Source organism: Galeopterus variegatus, unplaced genomic scaffold, assembly GCF_000696425.1.
Source record: "Galeopterus variegatus unplaced genomic scaffold, G_variegatus-3.0.2 Scaffold2955, whole genome shotgun sequence".
Classification (NCBI taxonomy): Eukaryota; Metazoa; Chordata; class Mammalia; order Dermoptera; family Cynocephalidae; genus Galeopterus; species Galeopterus variegatus.
In genome coordinates, this window is record NW_007729066.1 from 207,422 (window position 1) to 226,202 (window position 18,781).

The 18,781-nt window shown below is 36.5% G+C and overlaps 1 protein-coding gene across 1 annotated transcript in view; it reads left to right on the forward strand.

The window, feature by feature from the left end:
- The window catches only part of NOL4 (nucleolar protein 4), a 288,360-nt gene that overhangs the window by 133,616 nt on the left and 135,963 nt on the right, over positions 1-18,781 (forward strand). The window contains exon 6 of the mRNA XM_008583526.1: positions 1,767-2,050. Within this exon, the coding sequence (XP_008581748.1) occupies positions 1,767-2,050 (284 nt within the window). The remainder of the gene's footprint in view (positions 1-1,766; positions 2,051-18,781) is intronic.

Sequence of the window (18,781 nt, forward strand, 5' to 3'; positions counted from 1 at the left end):
CTTAATTGGTCTCTCCGACTTCCATTTTGCCCCCTTCATACCATTCTTCTCATGAGAGTCAGAGTAATCTCTTTAAAATATAATATTTTCCATGTTGCTTTCCACAATAAATTAAAACTGCTCCTGTTTGCTCTGAGGATAAAATCCAAGCTCTTTGATATATGAAGTTCTGCCCTGGTATTCTCTTTCTGCTTTTTAGGTTTACCTTTCTTCATTCTCTTTTTGGCACTCAGAATTCTGATCTTACATCTCACCTGCCCTGCATAAGTGACTGCACGTGCTGATCCCTCTGTAAGGAATGTTCCCGCCCAACTTCTTCACCTGCTTAAAGCTCTCTAATCTTTTGAATTCACTTATCGGAAGCCTTCTGGGTGTCTCCATCCCTTGTGCTGGATCACAACCTTTATGCTCTGCATTTTAATTGAATGTTTATTTTTCCATCCCTTTTAATTATCTTAAAACTTATTGCACTCATTGAAGGCGTAGTCTCTGTAGGCTGTACTTTTAACTCTGTGTTGTTCACAAAGTCAGCACTTAATGAACATTTGTTAAATAAATGGATGAACAGGTTAGTTACAATACTCCTTCAGACCTTAAATATTTATTTCCATGAATGTGATTGATTAGAAGGTATTAAATGTTTTGTGGCACCTCACAAAAAGTGAAGCATACTTGATAATATTCAGAAATAAAACAGAAAATCACAAGTATTAAATATTATTCCTCTTGTTCTTTCATATTTATATGATTTCATTAATAGCCTTTAACTAAAGGAACAATTTAACAACTTTATCATAATCCTTGAAAGTTAGTAGAAAAATCTTACTATATAAGTAAGGATGAAATTAAGAAAAATAGAATGCGATCATTTTACATAAAACTTTGCTTGTCTGTGTGTTTTCTTTTTACAAAATTGGAGTCACATTAGCCACACTCCTTTTTAGCTAGCTTTTCCCATGTAATACTTCATGACTCATCTTTCTCTATATCTTAAAATGGAATAATAAAGAACTGCAAAATATTCTAACGATTACAACACTTATAAGCTAAACTTCCATCTTGGGTAATTTATGTCATTTTTAAATTTTTGCTATAAAAACAACAGTGGTATGAAATGTCTTTTTACCTACACAGGGATGCACACAGTAATTCAACTCCTCAGGCTTAAAAGTCCCAGAAGTGTAATGGAGCAAAAAGCACTCATGAAACTTGTACCAATGTACATTCTCACTAGTGGGTTAGGTGATGCTTTTTATCAGAGGATTTTCACCAAATCTGGATACTTGCACTGGAAAAACAAAAACTATTTGCAAAATAATTGACAATTATCTTATTCTTTGTTTAAATTTACTTTTATTTTCACTTTGTTAGGTGATGCTTTTTATCAGAGGATTTTCACCAAATCTGGATACTTGCACTGGAAAAACAGAAACTATTTGCAAAATAATTGACAATTATCTTATTCTTTGTTTAAATTTACTTTTATTTTCACTTTATTCTGACATGTAATAATTGTGTGTATTATGGGGTACATGTATACACTGTGTGATCTTCTTCTTAATTTCGCTTCTTGTGTCTAAATGTGTCTACCAGATTATAAATAACAATAGGTGCTTCAAAAGTTTATGGCTAAAGTTAATTACATATTATATGTAAAATTGTTTGGCACAATGCCATACACGTTAGGAGCTCAATAAATGCTAGTTGAAGTAGAAACTAAAGAGCAGATTAATTAAAATCAAAATATAAATTTTTCTTTCCAACAGATGATTCTGCTGCAGAGAGCTTTAATGGCAATGAGACTCTGGGGCACAGTTCAATTGCTTCAGGGGGAACACACAGCAGGGAGATGGGAGACTCCAACAGTGAGGGCAAAACAGGGCTGGAGCAGGACGAGCAGCCACTGAACCTGAGTGACAGTCCCCTCTCTGCGCAGCTGACTTCAGAATACAGAATAGATGATCACAGCAGTAATGGAAAAAACAAATATAAGAATCTTCTAATTTCTGACCTCAAGATGGAACGAGAGGCAAGAGAAAATGGAAGCAAGGTAAGGTCATATTAAAATTTCCAGAGAATTTTAAAGTTTGTCATGAAGATCACAAAGAAAGACCTATCTATAAAGGAGATGAACATTATGGTCAATAAAAATATTTTAAGCAGATCCCAATAATATGTTATCAAGAAACTTTTAACCATGCATATCATGTATACATAAAATATAATTTCAGGAATAACAGTGAGCAAAATGTATTGTGTCTTAAAGCTATTGGTGTCTTTTGATACAGAGAATCACTTGATTTAATGTTTTACATTTATATAATCTATTTATGGATCTGTCTCTGGGAATTTGTTGAGCTCAGATGTAAAAGTTTCAGTCTCAGTACACAATTTTAGACCATAAAAACATCACTGATTTCTTCTAGATTGGAGAGGTGTATGTAGCAATAAAGTTTCAATTAAATCCTCCAGTTTGCTTTAGAGACCTGGGGACTTCAGTCAGTTACTTCATTGAAACCAGAGAACTGTTAAAAGTCAGTGTCCTGGATAAAACTTGTGGATTAAGTTACTACTTACTTGGAGAATTAAGTTACATAAATTATACTATACAAAAGTCAAAACATGTTTCAGACATTTTATCTAAATTTTTAGATTCTTTATATTTGAATAAATTACAATCTCCCATTCCCAATCAGTTTAACATTTTTAATATTAAATTTCACTAGTTTTGAATAACAGTTGCAGTGATTTTGCTGTATAATTTTTGAAGACATACTTTGGAAAACATGAGGATTCTTATGAAATAGATATTTAGACTCTTCTTCCACCCCTAACTGTAAGTTAGAGCTGTAGAGCTGGTCTTTTCCCATAGATCCTAAAAGCAAAATGTCTTCATCTGGATTAATTTCTGAATTTGCTGAGGCACTATGCTTCCTAAATTGGCTCTATTTAAATCTTTTTGCTCGCCTGAGGGTGTGTTGTTTCATCCACTTTTAAGCAAGTCACTAGACATTAGCAGGCACTTAAAGCACTTCTGCCTGAGGGAAGCTGTTACAACTTTTGCTGTGGTAAATGCACAGTATCCTCTTCAATGATTTAAAACCAAATCACACAAACACAAATGATTTTATATTCGCAAACATGATCTAAATCACTGGGTTACATTTTACAGAACAAAATAACCCTTAGGTTTCCCTGCTCTCCACATAGCCTTATCTTTATAAAGCTTAAATAATCATGAAAGGTCCTTTTTATGGTATGTGTCTATTAATTTTTTTTTACAAAATTATTCAATGATTTGCTCTTCTCTTTTGTATTCCCTTGCTTGATGTTACCCTAGGCACGATGCTCATTAAAACACATTCTTTGCGCACATTAAATGGAATGAATTTACTTTTCTACCTCTATCAAAACGGAGTTACAGAAAGCACAAGTTGTTTGGGCTGAATATGAGGGTTAAGATGATAGAAGATCCTAAGGCAGAAGAAGTTACATTCTTTGCGCACATTAAATGGAATGAATTTACTTTTCTACCTCTATCAAAACGGAGTTACAAAAAGCACAAGTTGTTTGGGCTGAATATGAGGGTTAAGATGATAGATGATCCTAAGGCAGAAGAAGTTATCCCTGAGGCACTGAATATTTAAGTTTGGCAAAGGAAGAACAGTTCCCACAGTCAATTGAGGAGTAGCCAGAAAGGCAGAAGAAAAATCAGAAGGATATAGTATATCCTCAGCAAAGACCACATTTCAAGAAGAAAGTGGTCAGCTCTACTGGACTCTAATACTAAGAAATAAAATAAGATGAAGATGAAAAATAATTGAATTTGTGAGAGCAGTTTTGGTAGCACACTGGGAGAGCAGAATCCACAGGGAATATTTTCTTTCATTCATTCAAAAAGGGCATATTAATATCTGGCAGTTATGTGGGATAAATAGGTCTAGAATTCTAAAGAACAGCAGAACTATGCATAATAATATTGTATTGTATATTGAAAATTTGCTGACAGTAGACTTTAGATGCTCTTATCTCACACAGACAAAAAGTTTTAAAAGAGATAACTATGTGGAAGGTGATGGATATGTTAAATTACTTACCTGTCCTAATCATTTCACTACAGATGTGTATATCAAAACATGATGCTGTACACCTTAGACTTATAAAATAATAAAAAGAAATACCTGGCGCTCTTGTAGCAATAAAGTAGATAACAGGGACAACCCACAGAAATAGTCTTTATTCACAAGGCCCTTGATATATAGTTTTGAGAAAGGGAATACATAAGCAGAGAAAAGTCTCTCAGTGCAAATAGAAGTAAATATTTATCTTTGTGTTAAAACATTAAGAGTTCAAGTATATTGAAGTAATAGTCAAAACAGGCTTACTAGAGGAAGTGAATCTTGTGCTTTGAAGGAAATATAAGATTACCATTTTTTTCTTTTTTTCTGAAGAGGGTCTCTTGCTAGACACTGTGAACAGCCTGGAATGTAGAGAGGGAAGATGACTTAGATTCAGGCTAGCGAACCATTGTCCATTCTGAGCTGGGTATGACTTCTTAACATGGCATTTGAGAAGAACCTAACATCATTATGCAAGATAAAATATTTGCCACCAATTCATTAATTCTCTAAATACTGAGAGATTCCTATATGCAAGGCACTATTATAGGAAGCAAAAATATGTAAATAAGCAAAGCATGGTCCCCACCCTTCAAAAGCTAATACTCTAGCAGAAAAGAGAGGCAAAGATGTGTAGAGGCTGAAATAGAGAAGCTGAATCATTTTAATTGTGAAGGAAACTGTGTCTGGAATTTTGCTTTAGGGATTCTTCTTGCAATCTGAATCCATACATAGAGTACTCTAGGGTGCTGGCTTTGGATCAACACTTGTTTTACCTCAAGGCTAAATCAGGGGAACTTCATGCTAGAGTTATGTTCAATGAGTCTACCTTTTATAGTCTTCAGGAATGTTTCATCACTTCTTATGAAGTGTCACTGCTACCAATCTCTTTTGCCTTGGAGGTATATGTAAAAGCTCAATTATATAGAATCTCTGAGAAGCTTAGATTCCTGTGAGTTTAATATTGACCTATTTTAAAGTTTTATTGTGAATAATATCAAACAAGAATGATTATAAAGCATTTAAAAAATTGAACAGTGAATAAAAATGCATAAAAAGAATAGCTGAGTTGGACTATGCCATTTACTGATTGCTTATTATTATGCAAATTTGCTCACTAGACTAGCAGGGAATCACGTTAACCAATCTAAAGACTAAATATATTGCATTGAAAGAGTTTAGGTGATATTTATTTTCTGCTTTCTGATGGCCACATTTTTAAAGGACAACTAATAACATCAGAGCTCAGAAGAGAGTAGAAATGATGATGAAGATGCTGGAAAATAAGACCCATGAGGAACTGTTAGGGAATTAGCTATATAGAAAAATAAAGGCCAATAAGACACAAATCTAGATATATGTGTGTCTAAAGTTATTAATCAATGAGGATAGAAGCAAAACTAGAATTCTAGTGGAGGAAAATACTTAACTTAAAAAGCACTGTAGCATTTATTTTTATTTTTATTCTACTTTCTTTTAGTATTTATGACCCACTTGTGTTTTACTTAATATAGTGAAATATTCTGAAACAATCTCCCAAAAGAATAATATTTCAAATAATAACTGTGGTGACAGCATGATTACTGTTTGCGGGTTAATGTGAAACTATGGTTACAGCATATTTGGGTTTTAGCTCATTTTCCAACAGCCCTCAATCTTCGCTTGATTTTATAGTATTTTTTGCTTTAATGGGGGTCATGCAACATTTTAAACATCGATCTTTCCTTTAAATTTTTACTGAAATGGATATTCCCCTTCAAGTAAAGTTTGTAAAATGTTAATCATAATTATTATTAATAATTGTTATATAATTTCTTTTCAATATGATGAATGGAAGCAGTACGTATTTCAAAATATCTCTTTTAAAGTTTTAGGTGTAATGAGATTGCCTTTTAAAAACTAAGAGCAAATAGATTGACTTTCATAATAATATTATCTTGCTCTTTGTTACTTGGATAATTCAGCTCATAATTGTTTCAGTTTGAAGATTTTCAGTATTTGGCGTTTTGGTGTCATGTAGAGGTTTTGGTCCAAATCTTATTCAGAGTAGAAGCTACAGTGGAAAATGTGTTTGATATGTACTGGGCACTGTCCTGGGTCTAGAAGGACAGAGAGAAAAAAAAGTCAGTCATTAAGAATTTACATTTTGGTCAGAAAGACAGACATAAATAAATAAGTGTATTATGATGTGAAAATTGATTTGTGTGTGAGAGTGTCTTCTAGACCTACTTAACCATACCTTGGAAGGTACCTGAGTTAATTCCGAATAGTTAAATAGGAGATGGCCATTTTGCGATGGGGAATAGGGAATTCCAAACAGAGGGAACTTGATGAACAGAGCATTAAGGTAAATATTTAAAATGTTGAGAATAGAAGTAGTGAGAGATAAGTCTGGCGAGGCTGGACAGGGTGCCAGACGAGGGAAGGCTTTGCATGCCCTTTTAAAGCTTGGATTTCACTCTGTAGTTGACAGGGAATCACTTTAGGATACAGAATAGGAAAGTAGCATGGTCAGATTGTGTTTTGGGGTAGACCATTCCAGCATTTCTGGTACAAGATGGCTTTAGGTGGCATAAGAAGGGAGAAGGATGCTAACAGAGAATGAGGGGTTGCTTTAGTGAGGCGGTAGTAGAGATAGAGAGGAGAGCATGGATTTAACAAATATTAAGAAAGTTAAATGGGGAGAATTGGGTGTTTGATTAGATAGGTGGTTGTATTTAACCTGTTTCTGTTGCTTATAACAAAATACCTGAAATTGGGTGATTTATAAAGAAAATGAAATTTATTGCTTACAGTTTCAGAGGCTCAGAAGTCCAAAATCCAGGGAACACATCTGGTAAGGATCTTTATGGTGACTTCAGTAATGCAGGGTATCACATTGTGGAATGGCAGAGCACAGAGGGAGAGCAGAGAGAGCTAATCTCCTCCTGCATTCTACTTTTAAATCCCTCCAGACCACACCCCTGACCACCATTATTTGTCGGGTCCTCCGCCAGCCAACCCGAACAGCCCTTGCTTCACTATCAGTCTCTCCCTTGGTGTTCCTTCTGGTGGGTGAGTGAATTGCCCAGATTCCTCTTTCCCTCCGGTCCCCATTGGAAGGAGACTGGGGAAGAAAGCCGTGAAGAGAGGTGAGCACAGCCGCTGGCCCCAAGCAGCCCGTTAAAGGACACTCAGACACCGTGGGGGTTCTGTCGAGCAGTTCTGTTTATTATCACACAAGCACTTGCTTTATTTATTTATTTATTTTTGTGACCGATAAGGGGATCGCAACCCTTGGCTTGGTGTCGCCTGCACCCCGCTCAGCCAGTGAGCCCACCGGCCATCCTTATATAGGATCCGAACCCACTGCGGGAGCGCCACCGCACTCCCAAGCGCTGCACTCTCCCGAGTGCGAGTGTGCCACTGGGCCGGCCCCAAGCACTTGCTTTTAAAGGCAAATGGGGAAGGGAGGTTTTTACATCCTCCAATCAGCTTAAAGGTTATGAGAGCATGCATCCTGTCTCAATGCCTAGCTATTGCAATCATGCAGTGTTCACAAGCGCGGAAGCGTGTATTTGGCCAGTAAGGGCTAAGGCAAGGTTCCCACAGACACTCCCACCCTACTTCCTCCCGGCGCTGTCTTAGGCTGCCCCGTTAATACGCCCTCGTGGGCCCATAATGGTGCTGCTTGTAATGTCACTTAAGGTGGCATCAGTTTTTAAGGCCCAACAATTATTAATCCATTCACTACTGGACGGTCCTACAATCCAATCAACTCTTCAAGACCCCTCCTTTTGATCACCATAATAGGATTTCTCACCCTCTTGGCAGTCACAGTGGGGGCTAAGTTTCTAATACATAAAGCTTGGGGGATGCAATTCAAGCTTTAGTGAGTTTTGGGGGGACATAATTCAATCCACTGCAGTGGTAGAGGATGTGAAAGAAGTTAACAGCCACAGAATAAAAGATACGTTAGTTCTGATACTGGGATACTATATCAACTCTGTAACAATAATGAGCGTTTGTGTAATTCTTTCATATTCATAACTCACACCAACTCAATGTAGTAAGAAGATCAGGTATAATTATCAGCTTCATTTAAACAAAAGGAAATAAAATCTAGTGGAGTGTAAGTGATTCAACTAACATTATTTATACAATTAGTTAAGTGATAAAGGCTGGTATTGACCCAGATCTCCTGACGCTGCTGGAGTACTAATGTACTTTTCACTACACCCACACTGGCTCATGCTGTGTGAGACTAGTCATCTCTATGGAGCACATGGTGACTATGATGGGCACACTATTCAGAGAGGCATAGTATCTAACACAATTAATGGATAGTTCCTTGATAAATGTCAAATGCTTTCAGTGGCATTTCTTATACAAATATTTGTTTTGCTTTTTATGTATGAATTATTTTACAATATTAAAATAATATACCAGATGCCTCAATTGGAAAAGGAAGTACGTTTGCAGAATATCCATTCATTGCTTTAGCTCATAATGTAAACAGATAAGTAATTGAGTTAGACTGTGTCTATAAAAAGCCCCCCTGTGGTAAATTTAAGACTTACATTTTATTAAATACCAATTTAAAATAGCATCTTGTGTATATAGGACTTGTGTATATAAACAACCCCCATATAAATAGTGTATTCTATACTTACAAATTGCGTGGACTTCAGTTTTGCTTGTTACTGGATACATTTTCCCTTGTCCTTAGTAGATATTTTTAAAATATAAAGATACACGAGAAGGATATAATATCATACAATTGCTTTTATAGCATCATTTGCAATCTAAATTTAAATGCATATAAGGCTTTTGTGAAAAAAATACCCAACTTACTTTGGGATTGTAAAATTAACTATATTATAGAAAAATATAATTTTAAAAATCAGGAACCACTTCATTCTACAGGTGGAGAAACTGAGACCCACCCAAATGGCCTAACTCCCAAATCAGTGTCCTCGTGAATCATTATGCTGCCATGCTTACCATTACGAGTGCTGATATTCTCTGTATGTTCCTACCAGAAGAGGAAGGAAGACTAATTATTTATGAGTGCCTTCTATGCCTGGTCCAGTCCACGTTAGTTCATTTCACATTTGTTATCTCAGAAAAATTGAGAAGATGAGGGGCTTCTACAATTGATACCCTGAGACATGCAAAGTGAAGTTGATTTCAATTCTGTTCATGCAGCAAGGATTTTGTGTTCCTTCTTAAACATGTAAGCGTTCAGTTGGGTCAGTACAAACGCTCAACTGACCCTCCAACCATTGATGCCATGTATTCGTAAGTGATTTGGTTATGTTTATAGATTGTATTTTTTACCAAACTACAAAACAAAGAAAACTGACCAAATGTTTTCATTTTCTTTATTTGATGGTTCATCAATAGCTCCAAAAGAAATAGTTCTATCTTGTATGTTTTTGTGTTCAATTTTTTGTTTGTTTATGGGTTTTTTGTTTTGTTGTGTTGTGTGTGTGTGTGTGTGTATGCTTGTCTTTTTTCATTTGTGTTCTATTATTAGGAATAAGATCAAATGGTTAAAAATATTATACCAGTCTTTAGGTGTCTTGAGAATGGAAGAGGAGTTCTAAGAGAAGGAACTCTAGTTTGAATAGTTCAAGTGATTTGTACATGTCTCAAAATAGCTGATATTAATAGGACTCCTTGAAACAGCTGTTACTGACCCAAATTTGGGGAAAACAGAAAAAAAGAAAAATTACTACCAGAGTCATAGAGCTGTATGTTCTTATTAGTCTCAATATAATAGTTTATATTTTTTATTAATGTTAAACATTAGATAGATCTTAAATTATGTACCTAAAAGTAATTACCTGTAGCCTCGTTATTGGTGTGCTCTTTTATACTTTTGAAATGGAGATCTTGGGGTTATCTGGGGTCAAGATGATAACTTAGATGACTGGTTTAAAAAAAAAAAGAGTTATGTCATAAACTTGGTCCCAAGTTATAATAATGAAAAATAACATTTATTGAATTCTTACTATGTGCCAGGCAGGCACTATTCTAAGAAATAATTCATGTAATCCTCAAAATCCAATGGAATTATGCTCTGTTACTTTTCTCATTTTTAGAGATGAGAAAACCAAGTCTCAAAGAAGTCACAGATATGGGTATGCTAAGAATTGCTAGAATTTGGATTTAAGCCACAAATAATTTGGCCCACATTTTAACCACTACAGTGTAATTTAAGAGATCATGATATAGGGCCTGAAAATGAACAGCAGCAAATTTGACTTTATGCTGAGACCCCCAGTTCCTAGTTTATGGCTTCTAATTATTCCCTGATTAGGAAGCCGTACTTAGCAGTTCTGTGACTTTGAGCCAGTCTCTTATGATTTGAGCCTGGATCCTTCATCAGTAAAATACAAAGATTAAATATAATTTTGTGCATTTTTCATATAAGTGCACAATAAATGGAGTTGCTGTTGTGGTTGTTATTGCAAATCATCTTCCATCTATAAATATTTATTTGGAAAGTTTATACTCATTTTATGATTGTGTTGTTGTTTTTGCTGTTTTTTCTCAGAAGGTGATATTTGACCTGAGATCTCACCACTGGGAAAAGCTTGGGAAGACAGTTTCAATCAGATGGGACAGCATATGCAAAAGTCCAGGGGCAGAATTGAACTTAGAGATTTTGTAGCACTGAAAGACCAGTATGGCTGGGCCATATAAATGAGGGGGTGAGGGAAAGATGAAATGGAGAGGTAATGGGATCCGATCCTACCAGGCCTTATAGATCATGATAGGGGGAGTAAATTTAACTCTCAAAAGACACCAGCAGCTTTGCAGACTGAAATTAATGAGGTTGTTCCTAACAAGGAAGGAGTGACATGATGGTTAATTACTATTCAGCTGCCTATAATTAATGCACAATGGAAACTGGTGTACAATGAATTAAACTACCGTATAAAACTGCCACCCAAATTGAGCTGAGGACCTTGATTACTGATTGAGGAGGCTATTACTGCGGCTTCACCACTGTGATTTCTATAGTATCTCCCTCCAATGACATGTTATGCAAATAGTGGGATAGTTGAACTGAGGAAATCGACTGCCTGTTGTAGCAGGTGATCCTGATACTTGCACTTGGGTTGGGGCTCCTGTGGCCAGAACCTGGCTCTGACTGGGGTCTGGGCCCCAGTGTCTGGTCCAGTACCTGGCCCTGGGAAGGTTCTCAATGACCGTGCAAAGAAGTGCAGAGGACTGGGAGGGGAGAGGGCTAGAATGAAAGGAAAGCTGAGAGGGAGACAGGAATGGTGCTAAGAAGAAAGACAGGAATCTGTTCTCTAAGGGCACCACTGTCATCCCAGGCTCCATATGAACTTGGTCCCCCACCAGAACCACTGCAACCAGGGAGGAGCCTATTGCAACAGTCCAGGCACCAGGTGTTCCCTCCAATGCACTTTTCATGCAGCAGCCACGGTGATCTTTTATCAAGGCAAGTCAAACCATGTCACTCTCCTGCTTAAAACGCTCCTGTAGTACTCGCTTTTTAATAGTTTACAAATTACTAAGACTCGCAACCTAAGAAGCATAATGGTGTATTTAAGCTAGTAAATACCACTTTCCTTCTCTTTTGGTCTTTGTCCCTTCTTCCTTCTTTATTTCATTTAGTTGCACTAATTGTCCAAGATTCTGGAATATATAATACATTCCCAGAAGCCTTTATAGGCATTTATTCTAGGATCTGTTTCTGTGAATAAGACAAACTCATGAAATAGATCCTAGGATACCTTGAAATCCTGCCTGTTAAAATCTTCCCTGACCCTGTTGGAATCTATACAATTAAAATGTCATTTCTTTCATAGCACTTATCCTGATCATCCCAGCCAGGAAAACAAACAAACAAACAAAAAACAAATGAACAAAACCAAAAAAACCTCCTTTTTCCTGAATTTCTAGAGAGAAAGATCCATGAGGAATAAGAACAAGGTCGTAGGGTGGTGGTTGAATGGTCACACACTAGAATGATTTACAAGCATGAGGCTTGTTCTCTGTCAAATGTTTGTTAAACAGAATGCAGTGACATGGGAATGTGTTGCACTAATCTTTTATTCCATCCACTTTCTCATACCAGTAATTTCTTCATGTTGCTGCCTGGCTTCCCTAAACTCCCCACTATGAAACTGACTTTAGCCTTCATCTAGAATACAAGCCTGTTCTATTCCAAGGAATATATACACAATTTTACTTCTCTGGCCCAGAGATTCCCCTTTAAATATTTTACCATAAACAGTGACTCAAATGGAATGAATTTCCAATATGGTGATTGGAAGGAATATATACACAATTTTACTTCTCTGGCCCAGAGATTCTCCTTTAAATATTTTACCATAAACAGTGACTCAAATGGAATGAATTTCCAATATGGTGATTGGGGAGTATAGCATCATAGCAGCCTGGAGATAGTTGGGAGTTTATTAGGTCTTGTATTGTGATTCTCAAACCACATGTGAAAACTTTATATAAAGAAAATCATTTTTTATTGTTTTCATTGTGGTTTTTAAGACAAATTTTTAGAAACCAAAATTAACCTGTGATGTTATTTCTTTATTTTCATTAACTATTAAAATAGTTAGCACGACATTAGCCTTCTGTATTAGTCAGAGTTCTTCACAGAAACAGAGTCAATAGGATGTATATAGATGTATAGAAGAGTTACATTATGAGTGATTGGCTCACATAATTATGGAGGCTGAGAAGTCCCATGGTCTGCTGTGTGCAAGCTGAAGGCCCAGGAAAGACCATGATGTAGTTCCAGTTCAAGCACAAAGCCCTGAGAAACAGGAGAACCAGTGGTATAAATTTCAATCTGATTTGAAGGCCCTAAAACAAGGAGAGCCAATGTCTGAGAACAGGAGTAGATGGATGTCCCAGCTCAAGAGAGTGAATTTGCCCTGTCTCTGCCTTTTCTATTAAGGCCCTCAACAGATTGGATGATGTACACCCACACTGGTGATGGCAGCCTTCTTTCACTCAGTCTGTTTATTCAAATGCCAGTCTCTTCCAGAAACAGCTCATAGACACACCCAAAAATAGTGTTTTGTCATCTATCTGGGCATCGCTTAGATAACTCAAGGTGACACATGATATGAACCATCATTAGTTCACCCCTTGTCAACTTGGCACCCATGCATATCTTCTTAAACCATGCTTAATCTCCAAATAAAGACAATAACAAGGTCACAATCTGCCTAACATGATGCAATTATCCTATGAAAACAAAATAATCCCTTACCCATAAAAGGAAGTAAAGTCTTGTAGTAATGTACTTCTGATATCCGGTAACTTAAATACTATGATGTAAAATTAGTAATACTTAAATATTGATTTAAAGTCAATATATTTTGTATTATATGATAGGAAATAAGAGAAGAAAACAAAAATATTTGCTTAATATATTAATATATACATGCAAACATATTCATAACAAAATAAGGTAGAGAAAGAGGGGCAAGGTGGCCGCCTAGACAGAGACATCACTTGTCTCTCCCACAAGATGAAGAGTGCATTGAATATGCAACTATACTTGGACAAGACAAACAAAAGGAGGGAGCTAGAAAGCATTGAGGGAGCAGTGAAGATGCTGATGACTGCTGAAACTCAGGAGAGCCACAAAGAGAAGGCCCAATCACCTCATTTCGGACAGCCCAACCCAGCTGAGGAGATCCAGTGTTCCAGTAATGCTCTTAGGGTCACAGGGGCCTGTCCAGAACTGAAACAGCCTCAGCAAGAGTGGCCATTCCTACTGAAAATCTATAGATGGCCCCAGCATCCTTCTTGGGGGCAAATTTTCCCATCAAAAACTGCTTATACCTTGCCCAGAATACCCTACTCTGACAGTGGTGCTGCAGACCATCCCAGGGTCCCTCTTGAGAGTACAGGACTCCCCCCACCCCCAACAAATCCAGTGAACTGACTCAGTGTTGCTCACTTCAATGAAGCTACAGAGTAAGCCAATACCTCCTCTTGAGGTACAGGGCTCTGCCCAGAGCACCAATGACATTATTGAGTTATCCACTCTATCTGAGGGGCTGCTGAGCGCCTCAGTATCCCCATCAAAGTCTAAGGTCCTAGTCCCCACTCCAGGGAACTCTGGACAGGGTTGTCCATTTAAACTGAAAAGCTTCAGATCACCCCAGAGCACCTATCAGGGTCATAGGACAGTAGCTGGGGTGCCAGCAAGGCTGTTTATGGTAACCCACCTCAACCAAGGAGCAGCAGAGCATCCAACCACTTCTCCCAAAATCCTAATCTCACCCACAGTCTTTATGACCCAACCCAGTGTGACTTACTTTAGCAAGGAACTACTCTGTATCCTAGTGACGAGGCCATGGAGGCACTCACAGACATCACTGATATTGAATATGGTTGAAGTAATTACACAGAGACTACACTACTGCATGTACCCAGAACCAAAATACTTGTAACCAATGGCAAATATATAACATACCTACAGGGTGGACTCTCTCTCCTCGAAACCACTACTGAGTATTAGAAGAAGCAACTACAACTGCTCAGATGCCCAGACATCAACATAGAGATAATAGAAATTTTAAAAAAGAAAAAGAAAATATGATACCCCACCAAAGGAATACAATAATTCTCCAGTACCAGACCCCAAACAACAGGAAACATATGAAATGACTGAAAAGGAATTTCAAGCAACAATCTTAAGGAAACTCAACAAGATACAAGAAACCTCAGATAGATGACAAAACAAGATGATAAAAACAATCCAGGATCTGAAGTAGGAACTTTATAAGGAGATGAATACCTTAAAAAAGAACATAGCAGAAATCATGGAACTGAAGTATACATTCAATAAAATAAAAAATACAACTGACAGTCTATGCAACAGGCTAAAGCAGAAGAGAGAATTTCTGACCTCAAAGACAAGCTTTTTGAAATAACCAAGCAGAAAAAACCAAAACATAAAAAGAAAAAAGAATTTAAAAATATGAAGAACTTCAAGAGCTGTCAGACAACCTTAACTGTTCATATGTCTGAATATGAAGAACTTCAAAAGCTGTCAGACAACCTTAACTGTTCATATGTCTGAATTATGGGTGTTTCAGAAGGGGAATGGAAAAGAAAAGGCATTGAAAACCTATACAATGAAATAACAGAAGAAAACTTCCCAAGCACTGTAAGAGATGTGGACTTCCAGATCAAAGAAGCTCAAAGATCCCCAGTCAGATACAATCTAAACAGGTCTTCCCTGAGACATATTGTTGTCAAACTGTCAAAAGTCAAAGACAAAGACAGAATCCTAAAAATGGCAAGAGAAAAGCATGAAGTCACCTATAAGGGAGTCCCCATAAGATTAACAGCAGACTTCTTAGAAGAAACCCTACAGGCCAGAAGAGAATGAGGTGATACATTTAAAGTACTAAAAGAAAAAAATTGCCAGCCAAGAGTACTGTCCTCAGCAAGGCTATCCTTCAGAAGTGATTTCCCAGACAAACAACAACAACAACAAACTGTGTAAGCTCACCACCACATGACCAGCCCTGCAAAACATCCTCAGGAGAGTCCTGCATCTGGAACTCAAAAAAAGATAATTGCCACCGTGAATACACAAGAAAGAAAAAACCCACTGGTAGAGCAAATATGCAAACAAGAAAAAGAAACTATATCTTACTACTTCAAAAAAACAACAAAAAATAAAGACAAAAAAAGGGGGAAAGGAAGGAACAAATGATATTTCAAACCATGATGCAAAGATCAATAAAATGCCAGGAGTAAGATTATGATTGTCAATAGCAACCCTAAATATAATTGGAAAATATTCTCCATTCAAAAGACATAGACAGGCTGAATGGATTAAAAAACTAGACCCAACTACATAATGCTTACAAGAAACTCACCTCACCTGTAAAGACTCACACAGACTAATAGTGAAGGGACAAAAAAAGATATACCATGCAAATGAAAACCAGAAATGAACAGGAGTAGCTATTCTAATATCAAATAACATAGACTTTTACTCAAAACTATAAAAAGAGACAGCACAGGTTATTATATAATGATAAAGAGATCTATCCTGCAAGAAGATATAACAATCATAAATATATATGCATCCAGCACTGGAACACCCAGATATATAAAGCAAACAGTTTTAGACTTCAAGAGTGAGGTAGATGCTGATACCATAATAGCTGGGGAACTCAACACCTCTCTCTCAGCATTGGACAGATAATCTAGGCAACAATTCAACAGAGAAGAGCAGGATTTAATCTATATTTTAGGACAATTGGACTTGGCAGACATCTACAGAACATTTCTTCCAACAGCTACACAATATACATTCTTCTCATTAGTATATGGAACATTCTTCAGGATAGACCCCATATTAGTCACAAATCAAATCTCAAAATATTTTTTAAAAATTGAAATTATTTCAAATATCTTTTTAGACCACAATGGATTAAAATTAGAAATCAATAGCAAGAAAAACTTTGGGAACAATGTAAATACATGGAAATTAAACAACATGCTCCTGAATGACTTATGAGTCACAGAAGAAATTAAACAGAAATCAGAAAATTTCTTGAAACTAATGAAAATAAAGACATCATATTAAAATCTATGAGATACTATAAAAGCCAAACTGAGAAGTAAGCTTATTGTAATAAATGCATAAAAAAGAATAGAAAGACTGCAAGTAAAGAACCTAAAAATTATATTAAAATCTATGAGATACTATAAAAGCCAAACTGAGAAGGAAGCTTATTGTAATAAATGCATAAAAAAGAATAGAAAGACTGCAAGTAAAGAACCTAAAAATTCACTTAAAAAAGCTAGAAAAACAGGAACAATCCAACCCCAAAGTCAGTAGATGGAAAGAAATAATCTCAGAGCAGAACTAAATGAAACAGAGATCAAAAAAAGATACAAAAGATCACCAAAGTAAAACGTTTGTTTCTTGAGAAAATAAACAAAATAGATAAACCATCAGCTATACTAACTGAAGAAAGAAGACCCAAATAATAAAAGTCAGAAATGAGGGCTGGCCCGGTGGCGCACTGCTGCAGTGCGCCTCTTGGGAGTGCAGTGGCGCTCCTGCCGAGGGTTTGGATCCCACATACAGACCGGTTCCCGCTCACTGGCTGAGCGAGGTGCGGGCGCAGCACCGAGGTTTGCGATCCCTTGCCGGTCCCGGTCCGGTACGGGTGCGACACTGAGGGTTGTGATCCGTTGCCGGACACGAAAAAAAGACAAAAAAAGGAAAAAAAAAAAAAAAGTCAGAAATGAAATAGAAGACATTGCAACTGATATCATGGAAATACAAAGAATCATAAGAGACTATTAAGAACAACTATACTTCAATATATTTGGGAACCTGGAGGAAATGGGTAAATTTTGGGACACATACAAACTACCAAGACTGAACCAAGAAGAAAGAGAAAACCTGAATAGACCAATAACAAGTAATAAGATTAAAGCAGAAATCAACAGTCTCTCAACAAAGAAACCCCAGGATAGGATGGCTTTACTGCTGAATTCTACCAAATTTTTAAAGAAAATTAATACCAATACTTTTCAAACTATTCCAAAAATTTGAAACAGAGGCCATTCTCCCAGACTCACTCCATGAGTCCAGCATCACCCTGATGCCAAAATCAAACAAAGATACAACAAAAAAAGAAAACTACATGCCAATATAATTGATGAACATAGGTGCAGAAATCCTCCACAAAATATTAGCAAACAGAATACAGTAGCTCATCAGAAAGATTATACATCATGATCAAGTGGGATTCATCCCAGGGATGCAAGGATATTTCAAAGTATGCAAATCAATATATGTGATACACCACATCAACAAAATGAAAGACAAAAAACATAATGGTCATCTCAATAGATGCAGAAAAAGTATTTGACAAAATTCAACATCCCTTCGGGATGAAATTGGGCATAGAAGGAAAGTATCTCAACGCAATAAAAGCCTTGTATGACAAACACACTGCCAATATTATCCTGAACAGGGAAAAAATGAAAACTTTCTTTTGAGAACAGGAATACGGCAAGGATGCCTACTCTCACCATTCCTATTTAACATAATTTTGGAAGTACTTGCTAGAGCAATCAGACAAGAGAAAGAAACAAAGGGCATCTAAATTGAAGAAGACAAAGTCAAATTGTCACTGCTTTCATATGACATGATCCTCTATATAGAAAACCCTAAAGACTCCACCAAAAACTCTTAGAGCTGGTAAATGTATTCATTAAAGTTGTAGGATACAAAAATCAATATGCAAAATCAGTAACATGTTTATACTCCAACAAAAATTTAGTAGAAAAAGAAATCCAGAAAGCAAGTCCATTTACAATAGCTACTAAAAAATAAAATGCCTGGGAATCAATTTGATCAAGGTGAAATATTTCTACAATGAAAACTACATATCATTGCTGAGAGAAATTAAAGAACACACAAAAAGATGGAAGGACGTTCTATGTTCATGAATTGGAAGAATTAACATTGTGAAAATGTCTATAGTACCCAAAGTGGTCTACAGATGCAATGTGATCCTCATCAGAATACCAAAGATTTCCTTCTTTTTATTTATTTATTTATTTATTTTTTTAGTCTTTTGTCTTTTTTCCGTGTCCGGCAACGGATCGCAACCCTCAGTGTTGCC